The sequence below is a fragment of the Rhinoderma darwinii genome, chromosome 6 (assembly GCF_050947455.1).
Source record: "Rhinoderma darwinii isolate aRhiDar2 chromosome 6, aRhiDar2.hap1, whole genome shotgun sequence".
Taxonomy (NCBI): Eukaryota; Metazoa; Chordata; class Amphibia; order Anura; family Rhinodermatidae; genus Rhinoderma; species Rhinoderma darwinii.
The window spans coordinates 20,689,906-20,715,601 of NC_134692.1; the positions used below are offsets into that span (position 1 = coordinate 20,689,906).

The 25,696-nt window shown below is 43.1% G+C and overlaps 1 protein-coding gene across 1 annotated transcript; it reads right to left on the bottom strand.

Annotated features, from left to right (window-relative positions):
* Positions 1-20,047, bottom strand: MMADHC (metabolism of cobalamin associated D). The gene is made up of 8 exons (XM_075829271.1): positions 19,947-20,047; positions 16,142-16,183; positions 13,891-14,035; positions 12,272-12,489; positions 11,445-11,556; positions 5,589-5,719; positions 1,352-1,438; positions 1-462 (listed from the first exon to the last, which is right to left on the bottom strand). Exons 2-8 carry the CDS (start codon positions 16,148-16,150, stop codon positions 268-270), a joined length of 897 nt encoding a protein of 298 aa, XP_075685386.1. The 5' UTR covers positions 16,151-16,183; positions 19,947-20,047; the 3' UTR covers positions 1-267.
* Between the last annotated feature and the right edge of the window lie 5,649 nt (positions 20,048-25,696).

Below are 25,696 nucleotides of genomic sequence, written 5' to 3' on the forward strand. Positions count from 1 at the left end.
TGTACATATAATATGTAAAACATTTTTTTTATTAAAGATCTAATTCTTGAATCCATTCACAATGGCTGTATGCTTAAGGAAAAAGATTGACTCGTCACATAATTTACAATGATTTCATTGGTGGTCCGGCTTCTCATAAATAAATGATAGGTTTATATTACTTAAATATGCTTGTACAGTTTGTTCTCTGAAGTGGCTTCTCTTCCCCATTTCAGGGGAGATAAAGCATCAAGTATGGAGGTAGTGGCTGGGCAGTAAAACTCTGTATTAGACTTCTCCTAACTTCCTCATGATGGCGCTATCAGACGGAGCATTGGTGAATATACTTCCCACGACGACGTGTGTGCCCCAGACATTATGACGGATCACTTTACAGCAGCCCAGGTCTTCGACTCGGAATCCAAGATGGCGATAACGTTCATCAGTTTCGTAGAGAGTATTATTTGTGTAAGGCCCAAAGTACTAATAAAAACAAAGAACAGGCATTGCAACATAAAGCCGAGAAGAATCTCAGATTTTGCATAACATAATCTTAGGTTTAGGCTTCGTTTCGACTGAGCTTTCCATCGGAACGGAGCCCTGACAGACAAAAACGGAAACCATAGGTTTCCTTTTCCATCACCATTGATTTCAATGGTGACGGATCCGGTGCCAATGGTTTCCGTTTGTCTCAGTTGTGCATGGGTTCCATCGGTTTGATGGAATGAATACCGTAGTCGACTACGGTATCGATTCGTCAAAACAACGGAACCCTTGCACAACTGAGACAAACGGAAACCATTGGCACCGGATCCGTCACCATTGAAATCAATGGTGATGGAAACCTATGGTTTTCGTTTGTGTCGGTCAGGGCTCCGTTCCGACGGAAAGCTCAGACGGAACGGAGCACTTGCGCAGATGTGAACGAAGCCGTACGCTGGTAAAAATTCACAAATATATTAGTGAATGGTAATAATAATAATCCCACTGCGTTCCTAAAGATCTATCAGCAGAATGCAGGCTGCTTGTAAAAATACTTCTGCTCCCCCTTCCCCTATCACAGCATGCAGTCTCACAGACACAGCAATGGAATGAGACTGCAGCTGCTTCCCCTTCCTCCGTCTACTATAAATTTTTAGGGAATCGCGACAAATACGACATGTGTTAATGTGGACTTTTTGCCCCTTATTTATCGTAAAAACATATACAGCTCTATATGTGCTCAGTTCGGTTTTGTGCCGAGAAAAGGGAAGATGTGAAAAACATAAAAAATGAAGGAGTAGAACAGGACAAGATATTATTGTGTCTTATTAATTTACTTGGTCATGTAAAATAAACACACTATGTTTGTTCCAGAGGCATGGTCACTTACCGCCAGTCCTGATGATGGGTCAATAAAGTCTGCCCAGTAGCCCTCTGATCTCAGGGCATAGCAGATTTCCTTGGCACCATTAATAAACTAGAAAGGGGATGAAAAAGAAAACAAACCAATTACTCGTCATGATCGAAGGAAAATCAAAGTAAAAGAAAGCGTCTATTCTGCAAGTATCGCCAGCCTCCGATAAAGACATTATACCGTGTAGCACAGCGGACGATCAGCGCACAATTCTTGGCTGCATAGGAGACGACATGTAGAAGGTACAAAATAAATATCACCCAGAACAGGAGCGAATGTCACCTCCCTAATAAAGCCGCTGACATGATCGCAACTAATCATACAACATGGAGTCAAACTTCAGCTTTGGAAATGTTCCCAGACTTGTGGTTTTACTTGGAATGAGAAAGAAAATGTTACCGCAGTATTAAGTGTCTGGTTACAGACCATCTTACATGGGTCATATGTGACAGCGAGGTCATAGAAACGCCTACAATAAATTAAGGATAAAAAATGTATGTAGAAGAAGGGGCGTCATGTGATGAAGATTCAGTGTTTACCTATTTTTACAGTCTTCGCCTTTATAATGTAAAATGAATGCAGGAATCATCTGCTGACATGGTGGAGGGATTTAGAAAAACGGATCCTGCTCTTTTTTTTAGTGCTCCTTTTAAAAAAGAAAAAATGTAACCCGATTGGCTGCTACGGGCAACTCTGCCACTTTTCCTTTTTCACCAGTTTTGATAAATCTCCCCCAATACGTAGAGCGGTGTCCAGCTTTCCGTGATGTTCTGTTTATATACACTAGGGCAGATTTCCCAATGTCAGACAGAAAAATATGCCATTCAGGCTGAACGCCACATTTATGAAGCCCCTGTGCCACTTTTTCCAACGTACACAAATGCGTCAGGAGAGGTCGGTGTGGCTTTAAAGTTATGCAGAACGTGACTGTTCCGACCTGGCGTTATTTCTCCCCTACGGAAGATCGACAGGGCAGTAAACACCCCCATCAAACGGCAAATTCACACATTGCTTATTTGTTGCAGAATTTCACTTGCGGAATCTACACCACAATTCTGCAACAAAACACAGTACAATGTAAGTAAATGGGGCTTTAATAAACCCCATTCATTCACAGCCTAAAAATAATCTGCAGCGGATCTTAGGCATTCTGGGGACTTTTAATTCCGAAATATGCCGTGTTGCGCAAATCCCGTGGACTTTATTCATTGTGAAATACGTGACTATATCTGCACCAAAATCCCTAATGAAATCCGCATGTAACCCGTGCAGATATCAGTGCAGATTTTTTAAAATCTGATTGACGCCATAATTTTCTACGATGAGCGTAAATCCGCCCTCACGGAGCAGCAAACCACATGGCTAGAATCAGTGACTGCTGCATAGTCTAACTGAAGTCTGAAATCCTCCTGTCTCATTATAGGCTACAGCTGCTGCTTTCTCCCTGCCCCATGATTTACACTGCAGCTCTACCCTTCAGATTAGCTGCTGTGAAGTAGCACAAGCTCACCAGGTCTGTGCATATTTATAAACTACAAGGAACTAAACTAAAAATTAGGAAAAAAAAAGAAAAAAAAAAAAAAAAAAAAAAGAATACTAGGTAACCTCCTCACATATACTTCGCCAAAAAAAGAACTCAGTAATGGGGTAAAATTTCACAAAAACAGGAGACGTATTCTGGAGAATGACTGAAGGAAGAACCTGCGCTCACGTCTAGTGTTTTAATCACTCTCTAGATCTGTGTCGACAGTCACTGAATAAACACATTAACCCGTGATGTAAGTGCAGCAGGTCCAGCGCTATTGTAACAGAACGTCATTATTTAGTAAAGCCTCCGCTCACACAGAAGCAGAAGCTCCGGGAGACCTCGCCGCAGAGGTTACATCTAACAAGCAGACACCATCACTGCTGTTAGATTGGAGTTGACAGGGAGGTGATGAGCTGAGAAATATGACAATTAATGAATAATTAGACCGCATTACAACAGCAAGATGCAACAGACCAGAACAAGCCCCCGAGACAAGTCGCCACAAAAACAAAAAGAGGCTGGAGCCGAGGATTTCATGTTCACGCCGATGCTGCAAATTGTTTCCGGATAGAAAACTTCAGTGCCGAACACATCCAGAGTAAAGGGAATAGAGAAGATAGACAGTCCTGGCGGATCGGTCATCATACTTGAAGCTTACCGATACTTTCCAAAAACTTTTGACACGTCATAGTGAGATGTCAGAAGTTTTGATTGGTGGGGGTCCGAGCACCGAGACCCCCACTGATCGCTAATACGAAGCAGCAGAAACGACCAGTTGAGCGTTATGTCGCTTACTTTAATCTCGGCTTACATTAGAAAGCCAAGCGAGCAGTGTACGGACTCAGACTTTCTATTGAGCCCGTACACCGTTTGCTCGGCTTTCTATGGATCTCTCTGAAATCGGAGTGCTTCTGACGCTTCATTTTAGAGATCGGTGAGGGTCTCAGTGCTCGGACCCCCACCAATCAAAACTTCTGACATACCACTATGACATGTCAAACGTTTTTGAAAGTATAGGTACACTTTAAACATGGCGGCATATTATAGGGACAGGTGCGCTGTTTTGCTCCAATCACAGTTGCAGGTTTTTTAAATGGTTTTACAAACTTGGAAAAAAAAAAAAAAGATGTGCAATTAAGGTGATTATGGGTTAAAATAACGACTTACTCAACCTTCAAATCCTCCGCCAATCCCACACAGATGGTTCCGTGGTCCCCTGATGACTTGTAATTTCAATCCGTGACCACGACAGATGCGGCAGGAATTGTCTGCCACAGTCAGGAATCGACACGACACGACATTGCAGCAGTGATGACAACAAAGACCAGCTTGGGACACTGAACTGTTGGTGTGGGAGGGGCGGGAGATTTTAAAGTGGAGTTTATTTCCAGTTCACTTGCACCAAGAAACATTTTGTTTTTTTTAAAGCTGGAAAACCCCTTGAAAAGAAACCGTTGTTGGAAATTTGACAGCAATGCCGCATTTACAAACAGTAATTATGGATTTTAGTCTTGGTCAAAAAAGAAAAAAAAAAAAGAAAGAAAAATGCAGGAGTTTCAATAAGGCGGTGGTCGAGCATACGCGCTGCCGCTCCATATCTCACAGAGATAGGCAAGTACAGCGCTCGGCTGTTTCTGTCAGCACTGCGCATGCTTGACTGCACCACTTTTATACTCCACCTCACTGCGGTCATGGGGGGGGGGCTTGGTACCACTGTCAATCAATGGCGGTCTCAGCGATCAGACATTTATCCCCTACCCTGTGGATAGGTGATAAATGTCGATCTTGGCACAACCCCTTTAAACAGGCCACCAGGCTTAAAAAAATAGCACTTGGGCACATTTGACTCCTAAGACTAAAAATGTAAAAGCCAAATTATATTACCATTTCAGTCGCTGTCTGGAGCCCTCTTATAAGAGGTCGTCTCACCATGTCAAACCCTGTCCACATGCCCTGTTAGGGCATATGGATGTCAGAGGAAAGAATGGCAGGCATGTACTGCTACATTTCCGCCGCCACAGCTACTGTAGGGGTAAGGTATAGCTAGAAGCGGACCTGCCTTCTTTTTAACCCCTTGGAGGACACAGCCACTTTTTGTATTTTACGTGAGTTTTTTTCCATCGTCGCATTTCAAGAGCCTTAACTTTTTTATTTTTCTGCCGACACAGCCATAGGAGGGCTTGTTATTTTGCGGGACGATTTGTATTTTTGAAATACCATACAATGTACTGAGAAAGTTTAGTAAGAACACCTTGTTAGAAAAAAATAATTAGTATGTATAGGTGTAAATTTGGGATTCTGGGAATACCCTATCAACATTTTTTTCTTCTGTTTAAGTCCTCCTAGGGGACTTTACCATGCGATCTATGGATCATACAATAATTATGTATTGCCTTTATCTGTGCTCTACTATTAAGCCCTACCTCTGACGAGGCTGAATTATAGAGCACTGACCGAAGACCTGGAGGCCTAATAGGCCGTAGCAGGAGCGTGTAAGCGGTATGAAATAGCCGGCCCCCGCCGTGTATGGCGCAGACTAAGCTCCAGAGTCCGTACCAGAGCGCTAAGAGGTTAAAGCCCTGCTATTTTCCATAATGGAGTTTTCTGTTACGATCGCTACTTAAATGCATTTATGCGATTCTTAATGTGTCAGCATGAAGCCAGCGTGATATTGGAGACACTCACCTTTTCCAGCATCGATTCTCTTTCATTATCGACGTCTTCGCTCCACATTGTCATGTCGTTCACAGTTCTCTGTGTCACTGTTAATACCATTAAGTTGCTATTGGGAATCTCGGGGAACATTGATGCAAAATCTGTAATATAAAAAGAAGCTGTACTACACGGTAATATAAATAATGAATGATTATAATTATTAATTTGCTATCTCTTTATGTACCAGTCAAATGCAGTAAAACCTTGGACTAAACCACCGGAAAAAGACAAAAACAGATCAAGGATGAGACGCGGAGGTCACGGACATGAATACTAGTGTTAATGTTTATGCTATTAAGCATTAAAGGGTCTCAAAACATTTTAAAAAACTTTTGACATATGATAGGGACATGTCAGAAGTGTTGATCGGGTCGAGGTCCGAGCACGGAGATCCCCACCGATCACTAAAATAAAATCGGCAGAAGCGATCGGATGAGCGCTGTGCCGCGTAGTTTCTCATCTGCTTTCCTCGAAGCGGTGTACGGGCTCAACAGAAAGTCTATGAGTCCATACACCGCTCGCTCGGCTTTCTTTGGAAATCCGATCAGAGACGAATCGGCAAAGCCCTTACCCGAGCGCTTCTGCCGCTTCATTTAGCAATCAGTGGGGGTTTCAGTGGTCGGACCCCCACCGATCAAAATTTCTGACAGGTCACTATGACACGTCAAAAGTTCTTTTTAAAGTTTCGTTACCCTTTAAGACAGATGACCACTAACATGTCCGCTAAATAACATCCATACAGACAGAACATACGGAAGACTTGGTTCATATACTTTCATAAAAAACCTAAATAGCAACATGAATCAATGTATCCCATTAGAAGAAATGCAAAAATAGAATATGTCTGGACTTCAAATGGGTTGATTCAAGGGTGTAAAACCCAAACAGCATCACTACTGAATATATAGAACCAAAAAAGAAAGAATGGATGCTGGGAACCAAGGAAGTATTGAAAAGACAAAAATATTTTATTCACATAGTTAATTTATACAATAATAAAAGAATCCATAGACCAACAATAAAACCATGGATACTGGGAATTGGTCTAAATATGCACAAATAGTGCATGAAACATGTGTAAATCTCACAATTGGAATGCTACAGGATATGTATACTGTTATTTATAAAGAAGTCGACCTAATTACATAAGTCAGGTATGGCAGAGGCAAAGAAGTTTTTATAGTAAATGTCATGAACACATAAATAAACATCTACGAACCATTTCAAGTAGTGGCTAGTGTTATAATCATGACATGAACGCCTGTGTGCCATACATATATTGTGCTGCGGAAAGACCAGAGATAGAGGAGTATATTCCACAAAGAATTAGGATATAGTATAGAGGTTTAAACATACCCATTATCGAGAGACGGAGTAACCACAACTGAGCTCCACCCCAACGCGCATTTCGGCGCTAATGCCTTCGTCTGGGGGACTTCTTTATAAATCACAGTATACATATCCTGTACCATTCCAATTGTGAGATTTACACTATTTGTGCATATTTAGACCAATTCCCAGCTGAGTATCCATGTTTTTATTGTTGGTATTGTTTTATTGTATGGATTCTTTTATTATTGTATAAATTAACTATGTGAATAAAATATTTTTGTATTTTCAATACTTCATATACACATTATGGTGTTGAACTTCTGTGAATTACATCGGTTAGTAAACATTATGAGATATATATATATAATATAAACACACACAGCAAAAAATAGGCAGCAAGTGAAAGAAATGGGGTACTTTGTTTCCCTCCGTGGTAATAAAGTACCTCATTTCTTTCACTTGATCTACGGAGCGCTGCCTATTTTTTGCTGTTTGTATATACACGTGACGAGGGTCTGTTCCCCTGAGCCTGCACCCAGAAGCTGCCTGTGCTGCTGGACTCGTGTGTAATATAAATATATATATATATATATATATAATACAAATTACGTATCAGAAAATAACCTGCCAGTCCCCATTCCACCACTAGAGGGAACCAGTAACATGAAACATCCATTACTAAAGACAATCAATGATGAAATAATCATTAAGGATTATTAAAATGTCTGGGGCTTAGAAATGCATAAGATTTCTCAGAATAATTTTTTCATTTTAATTTACATCTGCATTAATGACAATTTACTAGCTAGTGCGGCATGACTTTGCAACTAGTGTATTGTTTACCCTGCACCAACTGACTAGCACTAGGGCCTACTCAGCGTTGTTCAGGTCTGTGCACTGCCTGAGTGTGGAACGGACAGCACGCAGACTGAATACTGACACATTAAAGCCAATGGACCAATTCACACGACCGATTTTCTGCACAATTCGCAGCACACGCTACTGTGGTCCGATTTTCGCACTAGACTCGCCCATTCAAGTCAATGAGTCCGTGAAAACAAAAGTACAGCACACGAATGCGCTCTGTTATGGATGGGATGGCGTGCTGGGAGACGCTGGAAAGAAAAGCAGGAAGGGTTTGATTGATGGACGGGAAACACTGATGGTCTTTAATGCTACACAGACGTGAAAAACGAACAATCAGGACGCACGCAGAGTCGCAGACAATACGGATTCAACTCGGATGTAAAATTTCCCTGATGAAACAGAGGAGTTTTACAACGCTCGTCTTAATACAGACTTAATTATCCTCCTGCCTAAGGGCCTAGGTATAGGGGTGCAGAGATAGCAGTCACACCCGGGCAATAATATCTAGGGGGGCCCAAATACTCCTCTACCACAACACATCATGGTAGTTGGGGCCCTTGCCCAGATTTGCAGCTTCCTACTGTCTATTAGATTGCATGTCAGGGGCCAAGCTAAAAAAACCAACTTCATAGTCCCCATGACTGGTGGATTGTTTCAGAGACATAAAGGGGTGCTCTATAGTGAATTATTGGAGAGCGAGGGGCCCATATACTGTTTTTTTGCACAGGGGCCGTATACCATCGGTGTCCCTCTGGCCGTATGTAAGGACACAGCAATGCTTCTAGGGGATAATAACGCACGCTACAATTTTGTTTGTCGGATTTGTATGGAAGAAAACCTCCATATGCCTCTGTATGAAAGTGAAGGCGGACGAAGTTACAATAAAGTCCCCATGCACTCGTTCTGACCTCTACAGAGAATGTGATCAGCCGCAAGCCACAATTCACAGCACGTGTAATATAATTCTGATAAGCCGGCCAGCAGCCACACTATAGCCACACGACATGATATCCTGATCGTCAACGTAAATAAACTTTTATTTTAGGTTATCAGGAATTTTGGCAGAACTAGAGTGATTTTTTTCTACTGAATTTACTGTAAACTCGATCTACAAAAATAGCAATTTTGTAATATGATCAATAGACAAGCTTTAAAATAGTCACGGCCATAATATGGGTGTTATTAGCTTTACTCATATGGTATGTACTACGCATGACTTTCCTCAAATGCTCGACTGTAGTAATAAAGAAAAAGAGCAACAAGTCCTCCTACATGTTACAATACAAAAATATTGCCCTTCCACCCAAAAAAGTGCTGAGTGAATGGGCGTTAAAGGGGTCGTGCAATAATGATCTTTATGTGGCGCCAACATATTCCGCAACACTTTACAATTCAGAGGGAACGTGTACAGACAATACCAGACATTACATAGTGACAAAACTAATATACAATTAACAAGAGGAGAGAGGACCCTGATCACAAGAGCTTACAATCTAAGAGGAAATGAGGGAGACACAAAATGTAAAAAGTGCTTGTTCAGTACAATGGTCCGGCCATCTTTTATACACATGAAGTAGTAACATAAAGCTGCATGAGCCGTCACCAGGCTGAATCTGTGTATGACGGACATGAAGTGCATCAGTGTGTATGGCGTGTGGGGGACACTGCTGAATGAGGGGGTCAACTTCTGATGACTAAATGTAATAGGGAGCCAGGGAAAGTAGCCAGATTAGGGAAGATGATAGATCTTTATAGACAAGCCTATATCTGCAAACACTCATTCATCTGCTGATCGTATCGTTTCAAAAAACAGAAATATTATCATTGTCGGCAGCACATCTCCCTGTGTAAACATGATAATAATGTATGGGGACGAGCAAGCGGAGTAACGAGTGCTCATCTCCGTACATGGCTCCGTGTGACAGGAGCAAACGAGCGCCGATCAACAAGTCGTCTCGTTGATCGGCGCTTATTGCACCGGCCAAAATCGGCCGATGTAATGGGACATTTAGAGATGAAGGGGAGATTGGAGACCGGTTGGTAGTTAGCAGCGCAGGACGGGTCCGGAGAGAGAAGAGGTAGGGAATGATGAGTAGTGTCTAGAAGTTGCTGATTGTTAATGGCATGTAGTATGTGTGATGTCTGTATCCTGAGGAGGCAGAACATTTTTTATAGTAAAGGAGAGAAGGTTGTGGTCAGAGAGCGGGAGAGGAGATTTGGCAAAGTCAGAAGAATACCAAACCAAGTGAAATTACGTTTTCATATGTCTGAGAATTAGTAAGTTGTGACAGGCCTAGGGGGAAAGTTAGACAGAAACCAAAATGCAGATAAAGAGATTGGATTACCAATGGGGATGTTAAGGGGGTTTTACACTGGAGAATTATCGGGCAGACGAGCGTTGCCGATAATTGCTCTGTGTAAACAGGGGAACGATCAGTAGATGAACGAAAAAACGCTCGATCATCTGCTGGTCGTATCGTTTTAGAAAAGTGAAATATTATCCTTGTCGGCAGCGCATCTTGGTGTGTAAACAGGGAGAGGCGCTGCCGACATGATAATAATGTATGCGGACGAGAAATCGGAATAACGAACGCTCATCCCCATCCATAGCTCCGTGTGACAGGAGCAAACGAGCGCCGATCAACGCTGTCTCATTGATCGGCGCTCGCTGCACCGGCCGATTATCGGCCGGTGTAAAAGGGACTTTAAAATCAACCATAATGAAAGTGGGTGTTTCAGAAGATAGGAAATGTGGAAGTCAGGCAGCAAAACGATCCAGGAACCGGTGGGGTGAACCAGGGGGACGGTAGGCAACCGCCACTAGCAAGGAGAAAATGTGGAAGAGTCTGAGGGTGTGAAAGGGGGGAAATGTGAGTGAGGACACGGGGGGGAATGACCTGGAAAGTACAGTGTGGGGAAAGAAGTATACCTACTCCTTCTCCCGGCCTGTTCTCAGGTCTGGGGGTATGAGAGAAGTGGAGACCACCATAAGATAGGGCAGCAGGGGAAGCAGCGTCAGACAGGTGTAGCCATGTTTCTGTAAGAGCCGGGAGGTTGGGAACGCAACAATAACGCTTTACTTTTAACACTTGTCATTTAGACAGGTCATAAATTTATAATAGTGGAGGGTGTGCTCTCTAGGCCCCGACCAATACCGAGGGGCCCCAGTCCATACGTTTAGTGTGACTGCGCAGCCACTCTCCATAGAGATACATGGGAGCGAGGGTTAGAAGCAGCGGAGTGCTCACAATTGAGGTAACCGCTCTGGTTGGGAACAGGGAAATTGGGTAACAGTTTGTCACCACAGAGGAGAAAATGCTACTATTAGTCGTATCAATCAACGTTAATGGAGCTGTACAGCATTAGAAATAAAAAGTGTTTGCTTCCCCCACCCCAAGAAACAGCGCCCCTCTTTTGCATGGGTTTGTCTAGTTTTGCAGGACAGCTCCATTTACAGACACAGCCCATTGACAACAGTAGTGCGGTTTCTGGAAAAAGAGACTACCCCTTTAACTTTTTAGACAAAGTTAAAGCTAAAACCATCCACTTGCTATCCGACATCCCTTACAGGAATACTACTCAGCACTATGAATAACGAGACCATCGTAGAGCTGGTATTTCTAGTACCTTTTTTCAGTAGATCTGGACAGGACTGCATGGCACACTCTACTTTTGCATTTTCAAAGTACGTCCCTATGCTGTTTACCTCCTGCTGCAGCTGAAGAGCAGCTTCATTTCCCTGAAAAAAATAAATAAATTACTTACGTTTTTATGACAAATAATGTAAAAAATTTCTGAGGAAGAAAGCATAAAAAGAGACAGACAAGTCTATAACTGGGGCAATAAACCATGGAAAGCCAAAAACATAATAATTTAGCAATAAAGGGGTTTTCCTATTATACTGTGATGGCGTATTGTTAGGATTTTATATCACCATCTGATTGGTGGGGGTCTGAGCGCAGGGACCCTTTGTGATCCCTAGAACAGAGGTGTCACACTACTAGGTAAAGCTTCTCTCAGCAGAGCGTTTCTCCCAAGCAGAATCTGTGCAGAGATCGCAGTTGCAGTTACTGCTCAGCGTCAGGTTGGGAGGGGCACAGTGCGGGGAAAAATATACAGAAGGGGCCACTGAGCTTTATGCCCCTTTATTCTAGGTATTGATAGGGTACCATCAGTCAGACCCCCATCTATTGGATAGTAATGGCATATATTTAAGTGTCATCACAGTATGGTGGGAAAATCCCTTTAGGTTTACGAAGCGAGAATGATCCAAGAAAACCATTTTCTAAAGATCATTATATTGGAAACTGTATATTTTTTAAATATTATGCAATGACCTAAATATAGAAAACATCAGAGGAGCTTTACAAGACATTTTATTACAAACAAGCCCCTGTACTTTGGTACTGATTATTAGTTGGTGTAATAGGGCAATGCTGAAGGATGTGATTTACCTGAAATTCATTGACGAACTGCGCCATTACAAACTCGTGTCTCTCGCTCGCAGCGGGTTCAGACAGGAGATCCGGTAAGTTTCTTTGAACTTGAACCTTCCTCTGATTGTTCATTCCATTCACGTGAGCATCAAAGCCAACATTTCCGGGTAGCTGAAAGCGGTGATCCTGGGGACCAAAAGGGCCCATTACTTCATCAGGCCAAACTGTTCGCGGTACTGGGGAGACAAGAGAAAACCTCAGGGTCTCAAAAAACAGTAACTGCAGCAGCTGAGAACAGGGGATACCGGTCAATCAACCAGCTTAAAGAGTGACTGCACATTCAGAAAACTTTTGATATATCCTAGAGACATACCAGAGGTTTTGATCGGTGCGGGTTTGGGTGCGGAGACCCCCGCTGATGGTGGTAACGAAGGTGAAGAAGCGCTCAGCCGAGCACATTGTACCTTTGGCTGTGATCGTCTCTCCTCATCACCCTAAAGACAGTCTTATAGATGTCCTATGTAAGCCATCTTCAGTCTGACAGAGAACGCCGATCACAGTCGAAGGTGGAGTGTACTGACCGAGTGCTTCTGCGCCTTCACTTCAGCTATGGTGGGGGTCTCAGCACCCAGAACCCCACACATCAAAACTTCTGATATGTATCTAGGACATATTAAAAGATCTTTGGAAGTACAGTTACTCTTTAACTTATTATTGTAGTGTTCGCTTTAAAGGGTTATTTCCAAACTAGAGAAATTAATGGAGAGGTGGCCGCGCAAATTAGTTAACGCCCATAGGAATGAATGGAGAGCTGCACACATGCATTCCTTTTTCTGATTGAATGTGGCAGCGGCCTCACCAGGCGGGTCGGGTGACCTCCGTTTTGGAGATAAATGCCTCAGAGAAGGGACCTCAATCTATCAGACATAAATGTTTAAGTGGTGAATACCCCTTTAATCACTTGCAGCAGTGCTGACATGAGCTGAAATATGACCAGAGCAACGCCCGCATGGCACAACAAACCGCCAGGTGAAAGGGTTGGCCACTTATTAATACAGTTATTAGAAGACCAACGCCAATGTCTTCCTCTGTGAAGTGCCCCCTATTTGTCAGTACAGCCATCTGCTTGGACTTGTTTGGCGCTCCCATTCTGAACTTGGCTGGTCACACACCCCACCATCAGCGGTTATGTTCAGAATAGGAGTGACGTGCAATCTGTGGAGAGGGCTGTACTAACAAGGTGGCGGTGTATTAGAGGAAAACATCAGCGCCGATCTTCTAATAACTATGTATTCATGCTATGCTGTTTCCCAAACATTTGTGGAAAAAACAAAGCGGCCAACCCCTTTAATAGTGTTTCTATACAGTGTCCATGTAAGGCTATATTCACACATGGCCAATTTGCTGTGGACTATATAAGCGCTGAATCGCAAACCTTTCAAGTCTTGATCTTTTATCATGTCTTATTCACTAAACAAATCTCAAGCTGCAATCATTCCACTGGTTTCCTTCCGGCATTGTTGTAAACCCCATCTACAATGCAGCGCACTATAGGATCTCATCTAAGTGACACCTATACGGACATATCCCTTATATGACGCTACCATTATGTGTAAGCATGCATTACGACGCCTTACATATGTCAGGGGGCGTAGTGGCAATGTAAGGTTCATCAGAGCCTGAAGATCCAGCAGCAGAAAAAGCTCGGGTCCCCCTCACCCGTCTGACGAGAGAGCAGAACCCCGGGAGGTAGGTGACCAGTCTGGCTCTGCTACATAGGGCCTGGAAAACACAAATCAGAGGACTATTATTTACGGTTTAAAAGACCATTTTTTCATTACTGCAGATCATTTCAATGGAGGGAGAACAAGTCAGATATTTTTCCACTAAACAGAAGAAATATGTCCCCTTTGTTCAAGATTGGAGGTTAACCCAGACCTCAAAGACCACACTTATGTGTGTTTTATATGTCTGTTTTAACCCCCTGTAAGCGTTCAAGGGTCTGCCTCATGACAGACAACCCCATCATAATGCAGCCTCCGCGGCTCCCCGGGAGAAGGAGATCATTTCCCTTACAATGGCCGCTGCGTGTGTTATGTAGTATTACGTGGGGGCCATTCAGATGTCCCCCACAGCAGAAGCCGCTCTCCGATCTTGCTCACAGAAAACTATGTTGACACAACTGTTAAAATTCTGTGTGTTGCGCTAATGCTAGTACCAAGTGCTAAGGTTATTCCGATTCTATTTTAAGTAAACAAAACATCAGTTTTCGGGCATAAAAACATTTCAAACGGCCCAAAATTTGCATAAATTGTGACATTTGGGCCAGAAACTAGCGGAAATTTTTAGAAAAATCTGTGGCATCTTCTAATTTTATTTAGTGCCGCTCAGAAGGCTGAAAATGCAACAAAATTATTTAGAAATGTGCTCCTCTTAATAACTTGGTCACATCTTACTAACCTGGTCACATCTTACTAACCTGGTCACATCTTACTAACCTGGTCACATCTTACTAACCTGGTCACATCTTACTAACCTGGTCACATCTTACTAACCTGGTCACATCTCACTAACCTGGTCACATCTTACTAACCTGGTCACATCTTACTAACCTGGTCACATCTTACTAACCTGGTCACATCTTACTAACCTGGTCACATCTTACTAACCTGGTCACATCTTACTAACCTGGTCACATCTTACTCCAGAATAAAACGCCAGTCTTAATAAATCTCCCCCTTTGTGTTTTAATTCTGCACCATTTTCAAGATCTCTACACGTGATGGAAACATTCAGGCTCTATGCACACGACAGTGCCGGTCATCGCGGTCCGTGATTACGGGCATGGCCGGCTGCGTACTGTCATCTGCATTTGAGGACCGTATGAGAGCACGGTCCATAGAATAATAAAATAAGACGTCCTATTTTTTACGGAAGGTTTCTACGGCACGGACACCTTCCAGTATATATACGGGCAGGTGTCCGTCGGCCATAGAAATGAATGGATCTGTAATTACGGACCGTATTTACAGATGAAATCTACTGTCGAGCGCATGGGGCCTTAGTGTCTGACAATCTATACTGATCATGTCCTGTTGACTTGGATGCACAGGGCTCATACACTGTAACAACTTGAGCAGCAAGTATTCAGGGCAGGAATTCGGACACCTAATGTTAATAAGACTGTTTAAGTTAACGAACAGCAAGCAGAGATCTTTTTAGGTGTGGGGAATGGATACAAAAAGTACACGAGACATTTGCAGGACTAATCATCCTACTATCATCACTTACTACGATAAACTTTATTCGTCTGAAGCGGCTGTCTGAGATCTGGACATTGCCCCCCAAAGAGCAGAAAGTTGTAAAACATAGAAAAAAAAAACAACTTTCTAATTTACACGCCACTTTCGGTCCCCAGTGTTTGTCAAGTCACATTGCCGCGTTGTCTGATTGCTGCCGCAAAACGATGCGTCAATAGGGTCACATTGCCCCTGAGCCATAGTAAACACGCAGGCCTGACGGGGACCGGTGGTGGAGTAGAACGAAAAGAGAATTTTAACATTAACTTTTGTCATCTTCCTATTTCTAACAGGTTTTGGAATATGCAGGACAACTGTCCCGTACTGTAATCATGTTTTCAGTACGGGACAGTAGTTCCACGGAGAGGCAGGGACTCCTAGCGTCGTACATAACTATGATGCTAGGAGCCTGGCTCCCTGCACGGAGTTCGGTCTGGGACTTGCGACCGAAATACGTTCCGTCCTTTACGGACCGAACATGCTCGTGTGAATCCAGCCTAACTACCACCAGGACAGCTACAGACCTCGAGCTGGGAGTTGTAGTCATCGGTGCAAATAACGACGACAGATTACAAGAATAGTTACTCACAGCAGCCATTCTATTGTGTGTTTCCTTAATAATTTCTTTTACCTAAAAGAGGAAAAAAAAAAAGTAAATAGGAGAATATGGAAGATCTCACACGATATGTACAACCCTCACATCACATCATCAGGTTACAACCTCGTTACTGAAATAAGGTAACACAGTAATGCAAATATAATAAATACTGCAAGTCCTGGAGTGCCATAAGTTTTGGACACCAGGACCTGGGACTCTTTATAATGGGCCTATCGAGTCTGGATCTAAATGCAGGTGGTGAGATCTGTACTTAGTAGCAGCAAAGCGCGTGAGATTTAACAAATCTCATCCACACGCTGCGGAAATATTCAGAGCAGAAATTCAGCTGTGGTGCGTATTTTTCAAACATCTGCCCATTGGGTTTTACGGTGTCCTCTTCCCACGAGGTGTAATTTTACGCGCGGAAAAAGACGCCCGTGATAAAATGCATGTCACTTCTTGGGACTTTTTTGGAGCCGTTTTTCATTGACTCCATTGAAAAACAGCTCCAATAACGGCCCTAAAATACGCAGCGAAAAACGCGAGCTGCTACAAAAATGTCTGAAAACCGCTCCATATTTTCAGACGTATTTTGCTACTGCGTGTGAACATACCCTTAGACTCTGAAGAGGACATGTGATTAGAATCTCCCGTTATTAGGGCATGACCACACGTGGCGGATTTCCTCCGCAACTGTCCGCATCAATGCCGCACAGAATCTGCGTTGCAGATTCTGCTGCGGATCTGCACAAAATGTGCAGTAAATTGATGCGGACTAGCTGCTGCGGACTGCGGGAAAAGTGCTTCCCTTCTCTCTATCAGTGCAGGATAGAGAGAAGGGACAGCACTTTCCCTAGTGAAAGTAAACGAATTTCATACTTACCGGCCGTTGTCTTGGTGACGCGTCCCTCTTTCGGCATCCACCCCGACCTCCCTGGATGACGCGCCAGTCCATGTGACCGCTGCAGCCTGTGCTTGGCCTGTGATTGGCTGCAGCCGTCACTTAGACTGAAACGTCATCCTGGGAGGCCGGACTGGAGACAGAAGCAGGGAGTTCTCGGTAAGTATGAACTTATATGTTTTTGACAGGTTGCTCTATATTGGGATCGGTAGTCACTGTCCCGGTTGCAGAAACAGTTACTGCCGATCGCTTAACTCTTTCAGCACCCTGGACAGTGACTATTTACAGACGTCTCCTAGCAACGCTCCCGTCATTACGGGAGCCCCATTGACTTCCTCAGTCTGGCTGTAGACCTAGAAATACATAGGTCCAGCCAGAATGAAGAAATGTCATGTCAAAAAAGCAAGACGCATCCGCAGCACACATAACATGTGCATGACAGCTGCGGACTTCATTGCGGAACTTAGAATCTCCATTGAAGTCAATGGAGAAATTCCGCCATGAGTCCGCCACTGCTCCGCAACAGACAGAGCATGCTGCGGACACCAAATTCCGCTCCGCAGTCTATGCTCCGCAGCGGAATGTTACGCATCGTCTAAACGAACACTTCTAAATAGAAGTGGAAGTCAATGCAGAAACGGCTCCGCTGCGGATTAACGCTGCGGAGTGTCCGCAGCGGAATTTAAGTGAAATTCCGCCACGTGTGAACCCAGCCTTACAGCCTCAGGTTTTGGGCCTGTAAGGAATTAGATCTCACCAATGAAAAAATTCAATCTGTTCAACCCTTGTTTGCTCTGACGAAAGACATCGGGATACAGTAAAGCTGGCCATACATTTTAGGGTCGTTCGGCCACCAGCTATTCCTGACTGGCACGCGCACGCCTGATCCTTCTTTTCCTGCCGACAGGGGAAGAGTCAGGACACCGCCCATACACTGAAGAGATTGTTGGCAGGTCCCGTAGAAATCAGCGGGTTTGGCGGACTGTCATCTTTGTATGGGGCACCATAAGGCCACATGCACACAGTGCGTATTACGTGCGAATTAGCCGGAGGCAAATCCACACATCATACAATACTGCAGGGTGAATGAGAGCCAAAGTAATAAAATCTACACTTTGAAGAATTTCTGAAAATTCACATGCGGTGCGGACTTTAAAATCTGCAGCATGTCAATTTATCTCACGTTTCCGTCTTAGCATTGTCTCTGACAAGTTTATTAAAAAAAACGCACCAAAACGTAAAATCCACACCTAAAAAAAGCACATGAACCCGAATACAGTATTTAAGGAAGGATCTATTTTCTGGTCCTATAAGGGGGAGTTCACACTGAGGTTTTTTTACGCTGCAACCGTTGACGCGGAAACCACGTCGAAGACCGCACTAAAAAACGTCAGAAAAATATTGAGGTAGACTTTTTCACCAGCAAAAAACTGTGTGTGTACTGTGCCATGCCGACACTTGGCATCCAAATGTAACAGGCGGCACCAAGAAAAAGAAAAATGGCTTCGTAGTAGAAAACGTCTGAAGCCGACCTGCCACGTTGATAAAGCGTCACCATTCTTTGCGTACTTTCCATGCGTCCGACAGTTTTCAGCGTGTGGTCTAAAGCGTTGCAAACACGAACCAGTGACGAGCCGTCTTTTTTACGCGTCGTCTTTTGACAGCGGCGCGTAAAATGACAGGTCATCGGCACAGAACATCGTAAGACCCATTGAAAGCAATGGGCAGATGTTTGTCGGCGTAATGGAGCAGTTTTTGAGACGTAATTCGGGGCGTAAGACGCCCAAATTACGTTTGAAACTTGGTCGTGTGAACATACCCTCACAACCCTCACAAATCAGCTGCAAATATTTTCCCTAAGGGTCACGATGCGTATTACGTGCGGTTTTGCCGCGAGTATTTGCGTGCAGCAAAACTGCAGCGTAATATAGTACCAGCATCTCACGTACACGCTGCAGTATTTTTCCGCACGCAAATTGACCTGAGGTGCGGATTTTAAAATTCGCAGCATGTCAATGTATTTGGCGTTTCCGCTTGCAAATAGTTTCAGCCTAGTGCGGAGGAAAAACGCACCAAATCCCACAGTATGAAAACGCATAAAAACACGCATCAAAACATAGAACCCGCGCCAAAAAATATGCACGAAAGACGCACGATTAGGTGCGGTTTTTACCTGCGAATTTCCTGCGGTTTTGGTGCTTATTTTCCCTAGAAAATATACGCAACACGTGCATGTAGACTTATAGGGAAACATTAAGTGAGTCTTGATAATTCTTCGATTTTACGGCCATGTCCTCAAATGTTGCCGTGGCGCCCTAGCAAGGTGAAATCTGATTGGTTGCGATGGGCAAGTGCTCCTTTCTTTGCAACAGTTTTGATAACTCTCCCCTAGTGACAGACAGGAGCCATTGGACAACTGGGTCATGTGACTATGTACACCGGCCAACACTACGTACGAAGCGTCCTTGCGTTCTGGTCCTGGAATGTGGGGATACAGGTAGTGGCGGACAAAGACAAAATTCGGACAGTAGGGACATTTATTACAGGAGTTTGTGCAAATTCAAATTACGCAAATAGTGCGTCACGTGACGTCAAGTCTTAATGATACATACAGGATATCTAACTTTTAGTTATCAGCCGTTTTAGGCTTCATGTACACCACAATGGTTTCAGTTATTTATGTAAAAATAAAAGAAAAAAAAATGGGGGTGGAATATACCTTTAATTATTAAAGTGGCCGCAACCACGATTATGTTACATGTGATAATTATATAAACAACACCAAATATTGCATCATATAAGGACTGTGTGCTCTCAGTCTCCATAGTGAGTCTCACTAGAAGGAACAGTCCATAATGTAGCCTGGCACCGAGTGTGGCCCCTGAGCTCACGTACCTGTCCTCACAGTGCCACTCTGGGTAACAGCGCGCCCACCGGCCGTGTCCGCTGTGTTGCCTGTCACCGTCCGCCACACGTCTCCTCTGATTGGTTAGAAGAACCCCGCCCCACTGTGGAATATAACCTCCGGTGCCATTGGCAGAAAACACGGAAGCTATTGCTGAATTAACATGTGATTGGATGTCAGTTTTGACTGACACTTCTACAAACCAATAGACGTTCGGAAAAGAAGACCTTTCACTCTGCTATGCGACACGTTCACGCTGATTGTAATAACACTTGCCAGTAATAAACATGGCTGCGGACTCCAGATACTATTATACATAACAGAAGGATGATAGAGTAGTAGTACATAACCTATAGAAAATAAAATAATGAATGTGATATGTATATGGACATTTCCAGCTATAAGGTTGAGGGTATGTTCACACGGCTTATTTACGGACGTAATTCGGGCGTTTTACGCCTCGAATTACGTCTTAAAATGCGCCTCGATAGCGTTGGCAAACATCTGCCCATTGAAAGCAATGGGCAGACGTTTGTCTGTTCACACGAGGCGTATATTTACGCGTCGCTGTCAAAAGACGGCGTGTAAATAGACGCCCGCGCCAAAGAAGTGTCATGTCACTTCTTCAGATGTAAATGGAGCCGTTATTCATTGACTCCATGGAAAACCAGCTCCAGTTACGTCCGTAATGGACGCGGCGTTCAAGTTCCTGCACATGCCGTTACGGCTGAAATGACGGGGCTGTTTTCTCCTGAAAACAGCCCCGTAATTTCGGCCGTTACGGACGCTGCCGTGTGCACATACCCTTAAGAAGAATTTACGGAAGACGTTTTTATGCGGTCAATGGAGAAAACTGCGGCACGTGCAATTGTGTTTGCGTTTTTTAAAAAAAACAAAAAAAAAAAACAGTTCAGGGAAATGATATGCAGTTTTCTAATGTCGTAGTTCTTCCCTTTGAAGTAAATGGGAAAAATGCGGTTAAATTACTACTAATAAGGCATTCAAAATCGTGCAGTTTTTTTTAAACGCGAGGTGTGAATGAGTTTTTCAAAAACATTTGGATGATGTTTTTTTTTCTACTGCAGCAGAAAAAAACCCTAAAAAATATCCTAGATGTGAGGGTCGAACAAGTAGCGTGTCCGTGTGACCTTCATGCGACCGGTCTGTGAGGCAAAATATCCGCTTGGATGAACAGAATGTGTGTGAATAAAATTGTATACAGAGAGGTGTACCTGGAGGGGGCAGAAGTCGCACTTCAGCCCTGGAGTCCGGGGGGCGTGTCCATATGGCGCCATTACCCCATTGCATCGGGTTTGTATACGTCAGTATACATTTTTTATGGCGGATGGAATAACGTAGTAGACTACGCTATTCCATCCTGAGGGATCCCACAAAAAAGTATACGTTTTTTTAAAACATGGGAGACCATGTCTGACATCGGGAGTTATATGTTAAATGTATACTTCTAGCAGCTTCTCCGGGCAGAGCATCAGGTAGCGCTCGGCTCCGGGATTGTGGCTCTGGGGAAGCCCCTGACGTCACTGTCCATATATGGACAGTGATGTCAGGGTGCTTTCAACTACGGAGTCCCCAACCAGAGCATCAGAAGCGCTCTGACCGGGGACTCCAGGACTGGTAGTGCCCCTGACGTCACACTCCATATATGGACAGTGATGTCAGAGGCTTCCCCTGGCACAGGGCTTCAAGTAGCTTTCTCTTCAGTGAGTTCGGACGACGTATCCCACTGTATGCGATTCCTATACAGTGGGATACATCGCTACCTTCCTTTGGACGTATATGTCGGGACTCCTCTTGATGTTTATCTCTGAGGGAAGGAAAATAACGCAATGTGAACCAGGCCTTATACCTCAGAAGTCATTGTGTAGTCCCAGCCGTAGCCATTGAGGATTGGGGTGGAGGTATCTGTTCTCTGGGCCTTAGACACCCTGAAAATTAGGACGATATAACAGATGTTAGCTGTGGAGGAGTTTGGCCCCTAACCACCTATAGTTACAATCCCCTTACCAGCCACACTGTGTCCATGGTGATGTAGCGTCCAATCACTGTAGACCGGAGTGATATTTCATCAATAGTATTGTAATGTCCAGCACAACGATTGGGCAACGCAGTCACGTAATATCACGTCACTATAGACTCAGTCGTTGCACCAGAAACAGGCTGCAGGGGACAGGCGGATAACTGTAATACTATGTACAGTATATGAGAATTTTTTAATTTTTCTATTTTTGAGAAAATGTTTAAAGAGGCTCTGTCACCAGATTTTGCAACCCCTATCTGCTATTGCAGCAGATAGGCGCTGCAATGTAGATTACAGTAACGTTTTTATTTTTAAAAAACGAGCATTTTTGGCCAAGTTATGACCATTTTTGTAATTATGCAAATGAGGCTTGCAAAAGTCCAAGTGGGTGTGTTTAAAAGTAAAAGTCCAAGTGGGCGTGTATTAGGTGCGTACATCGGGGCGTTTTTAATACTTTCACTAGCTGGGTGCTGTGAAGAGAAGTAACATCCTCTTCTCTTCAGAACGCCCAGCTTGTGACAGTGCAGATCTGTGACGTCACTCACAGGTCCTGCATCGTGACGGCCACATCGGCACCAGAGGCTACAGTTGATTCTGCAGCAGCATCAGCGTTTGCAGGTAAGATCGACTTACCTGCAAACGCTGATGCTGCTGCAGAATCAACTGTAGCCTCTGGTGCCGATGTGGCCGTCACGATGCAGGACCTGTGAGTGACGTCACAGATCTGCACTGTCACAAGCTGGGCGTTCTGAAGAGAAGAGGATGTTACTTCTCTTCAGAGCGCCCAGCTAGTGAAAGTATTAAAAACGCCCCGATGTACGCACATAATACACGCCCACTTGGACTTTTACTTTTAAACACACCCACTTGGACTTTTGGAAACCTCATTTGCATAACTACAAAAATGGTCATAACTTGGCCAAAAATGCTCGTTTTTTAAAAATAAAAACGTTACTGTAATCTACATTGCAGCGCCTATCTGCTGCAATAGCAGATAGGGGTTGCAAAATCTGGTGACAGAGCCTCTTTAAATCTCGGACAATCCCTTCAACCTGTAATCATTGCATTTGGCTAAGGGAATTATAGACTCCTTTTGGCCATAAACCCTGGGACACAGCCCAAATGCTTAAATTGTCAGTCCATCCCTGGCGGAAAATTGACTCTAGTAGCAGTGCCTATATTGCCTATGGTGAACATGCCAACAGCCATCCAAAATGGTATAAAATTTATGAAATTGCAAAAATGAAATGATAGAAAGGTGTAACATGCTCCATCTGTTGCATTTGTATGGCATTTATATTACGTTATTCATCCATTGACATTAATAAGGAAAAATGCTGTAGTAGGGTTGCTCTTTGCTGCACTACCACTGTCAATTGTGATATGTTTCCTTTCTTTTGGGGGCTATTTCAAGTTTATGATCCCAAAAATTGCTATATAAACAGTTTTCTAATACCAACACTAGGTGGCAGTATAGTCCTTATTTATTGTGATAAGGTGGCTTACATTGTGGCTACTAACCTCATAGCACACACCATTAGCTGGTAGAATGGGGGAACTGTTGTTAGGATAAAGACGGTTCAGGTTACCCATTATATATGCAGAATGTACTGCACGCACATTGCCAAGGTAAACATGCAAAGCAAATGTACTACAGGCAAGAGGGTTACTTTGGGTGGACACAGATGTGAGTCAATAACAGGCGAAGCTTCATGGAGCGTTGCCAGTGTTAGCAATATGTAACCATGGATACAGACAAATTTCATACAAATTCATTAGTCCGCATGAGCAAATGTGTGGGATCCCAAGAGTTAGAACCCAAGTTATAGACAATGTTAGTGCTATATAAATAATAAATAGAATACCTATTAGTATTTTTTTTTATTTTTTCATAGCCTGAGCAGTGGCCACCGACATTCACAGGTTCTAGAACAATAACCTATCAGCAGCAGGGTCCAATAATAATGACACATGGTCTGTCTATCCTATCTATCTATCTATCTATCTATCTATCTATCTATCTATCTATCTATCTATCTATCTATCTATCTATCTATCTATCTATCTATCTATCTATCTATCTATCTATCTATCTATCTATCTATCTATCTATCTAATCTCTCTCTCTATCTAATCTATCTCTCTATCTAATCTATCTATCTATCTATCTATCTATCTATCTATCTATCTATCTATCTATCTATCTATCTATCTATCTATCTATCTATCTATCTATCTATCTATCTATCTATCTATCTAATCTATCTCTCTCTCTCTCTCTCTCTCTCTCTCTATCTAATCTATCTATCTATCTATCTATCTATCTATCTATCTATCTATCTATCTATCTATCTATCTATCTATCTATCTATCTATCTATCTATCTATCTATCTATCTATCTATCTATCGTCTGGTGGCTATATTGGGGTTTTCAAAGGGTTATAAGACATTTATGGCATATCCACCGAAGCAGTGGCCTCCGACATTCACAGGTTCTAGAACAATAACCTATCAGCAGCAGGGTCCAATAATAATGACACATGGTCTGTCTATCCTATCTATCTATCTATCTATCTATCTATCTATCTATCTATCTATCTATCTATCTATCTATCTATCTATCTATCTATCTATCTATCTATCTATCTATCTATCTATCTATCTATCTATCTATCTATCTATCTAATCTATCTATCTATCTATCTATCTATCTATCTATCTATCTATCTATCTATCTATCTATCTATCTATCTATCTATCTATCTATCTATCTATCTATCTATCTATCTATCGTCTGGTGGCTATATTGGGGTTTTCAAAGGGTTATAAGACATTTATGGCATATCCACCGAAGCAGTGGCCTCCGACATTCACAGGTTCTAGGACAATGTGAATGTTGTGGGGCTCATCTCTGTTCTGTTCCATGGATGTTATGTAATCTGCAGATCTAGCATGCTCAACTGTTTCACTCTCATAGAAGTGAATGGAGAGAACTCAGAGCTGGGACCTGCATCTATAAGGCTTCGTTCACATCTGCGTCAGGGCTCCGTTCATGGGTTCTGTCTGAGATTTCCATTAGGGGAACCCATGAACGGAATCCAAACAGAAACCATAGGTTTCCGTTTGCATCACCAATTGATTTCAATGGTGATGGATCCGGTGCAAATGGTTTCCGTTTGTCACCATTGTTTAAAGGGTTCGGTCGTTTTGCAGAATCAATACCGTAGTCGACTGCGCTATTCATTTTGTCAAAACGACGGAACCCTTACACAACGGGGATAAATGGAAACCATTTGCACCGGATCCGTCACCATTGAAATCAATTGGTGATGCAAACGGAAACCTATGGTTTCTGTTTGGATTCCGTTCATGGGTTCCCCTAATGGAAATCTCAGACGGAACCCATGAACGGAGCCCTGACGCAGATGTGAACGAAGCCTAAGTTATTTATGGCATATCCCATGAATGTGTCATAAATGTCTGATATGGGAATAACCCAACTGTATGTGGAAACCTGACCCTCACAATTTATCAGCTTCTTGGACATCCCATAAGCCCTAATTCCCATGTCAATGGAAGAACTAATAATGCGTAAAAAAAAAGAGCGCACAAAACACATAAAAAAACTATACGAAAATGCGTCAAGAACACCTGTATTTTAAAAAGAGCTTTACAAAAACGTTAGCGTTTTTGACAGGTTT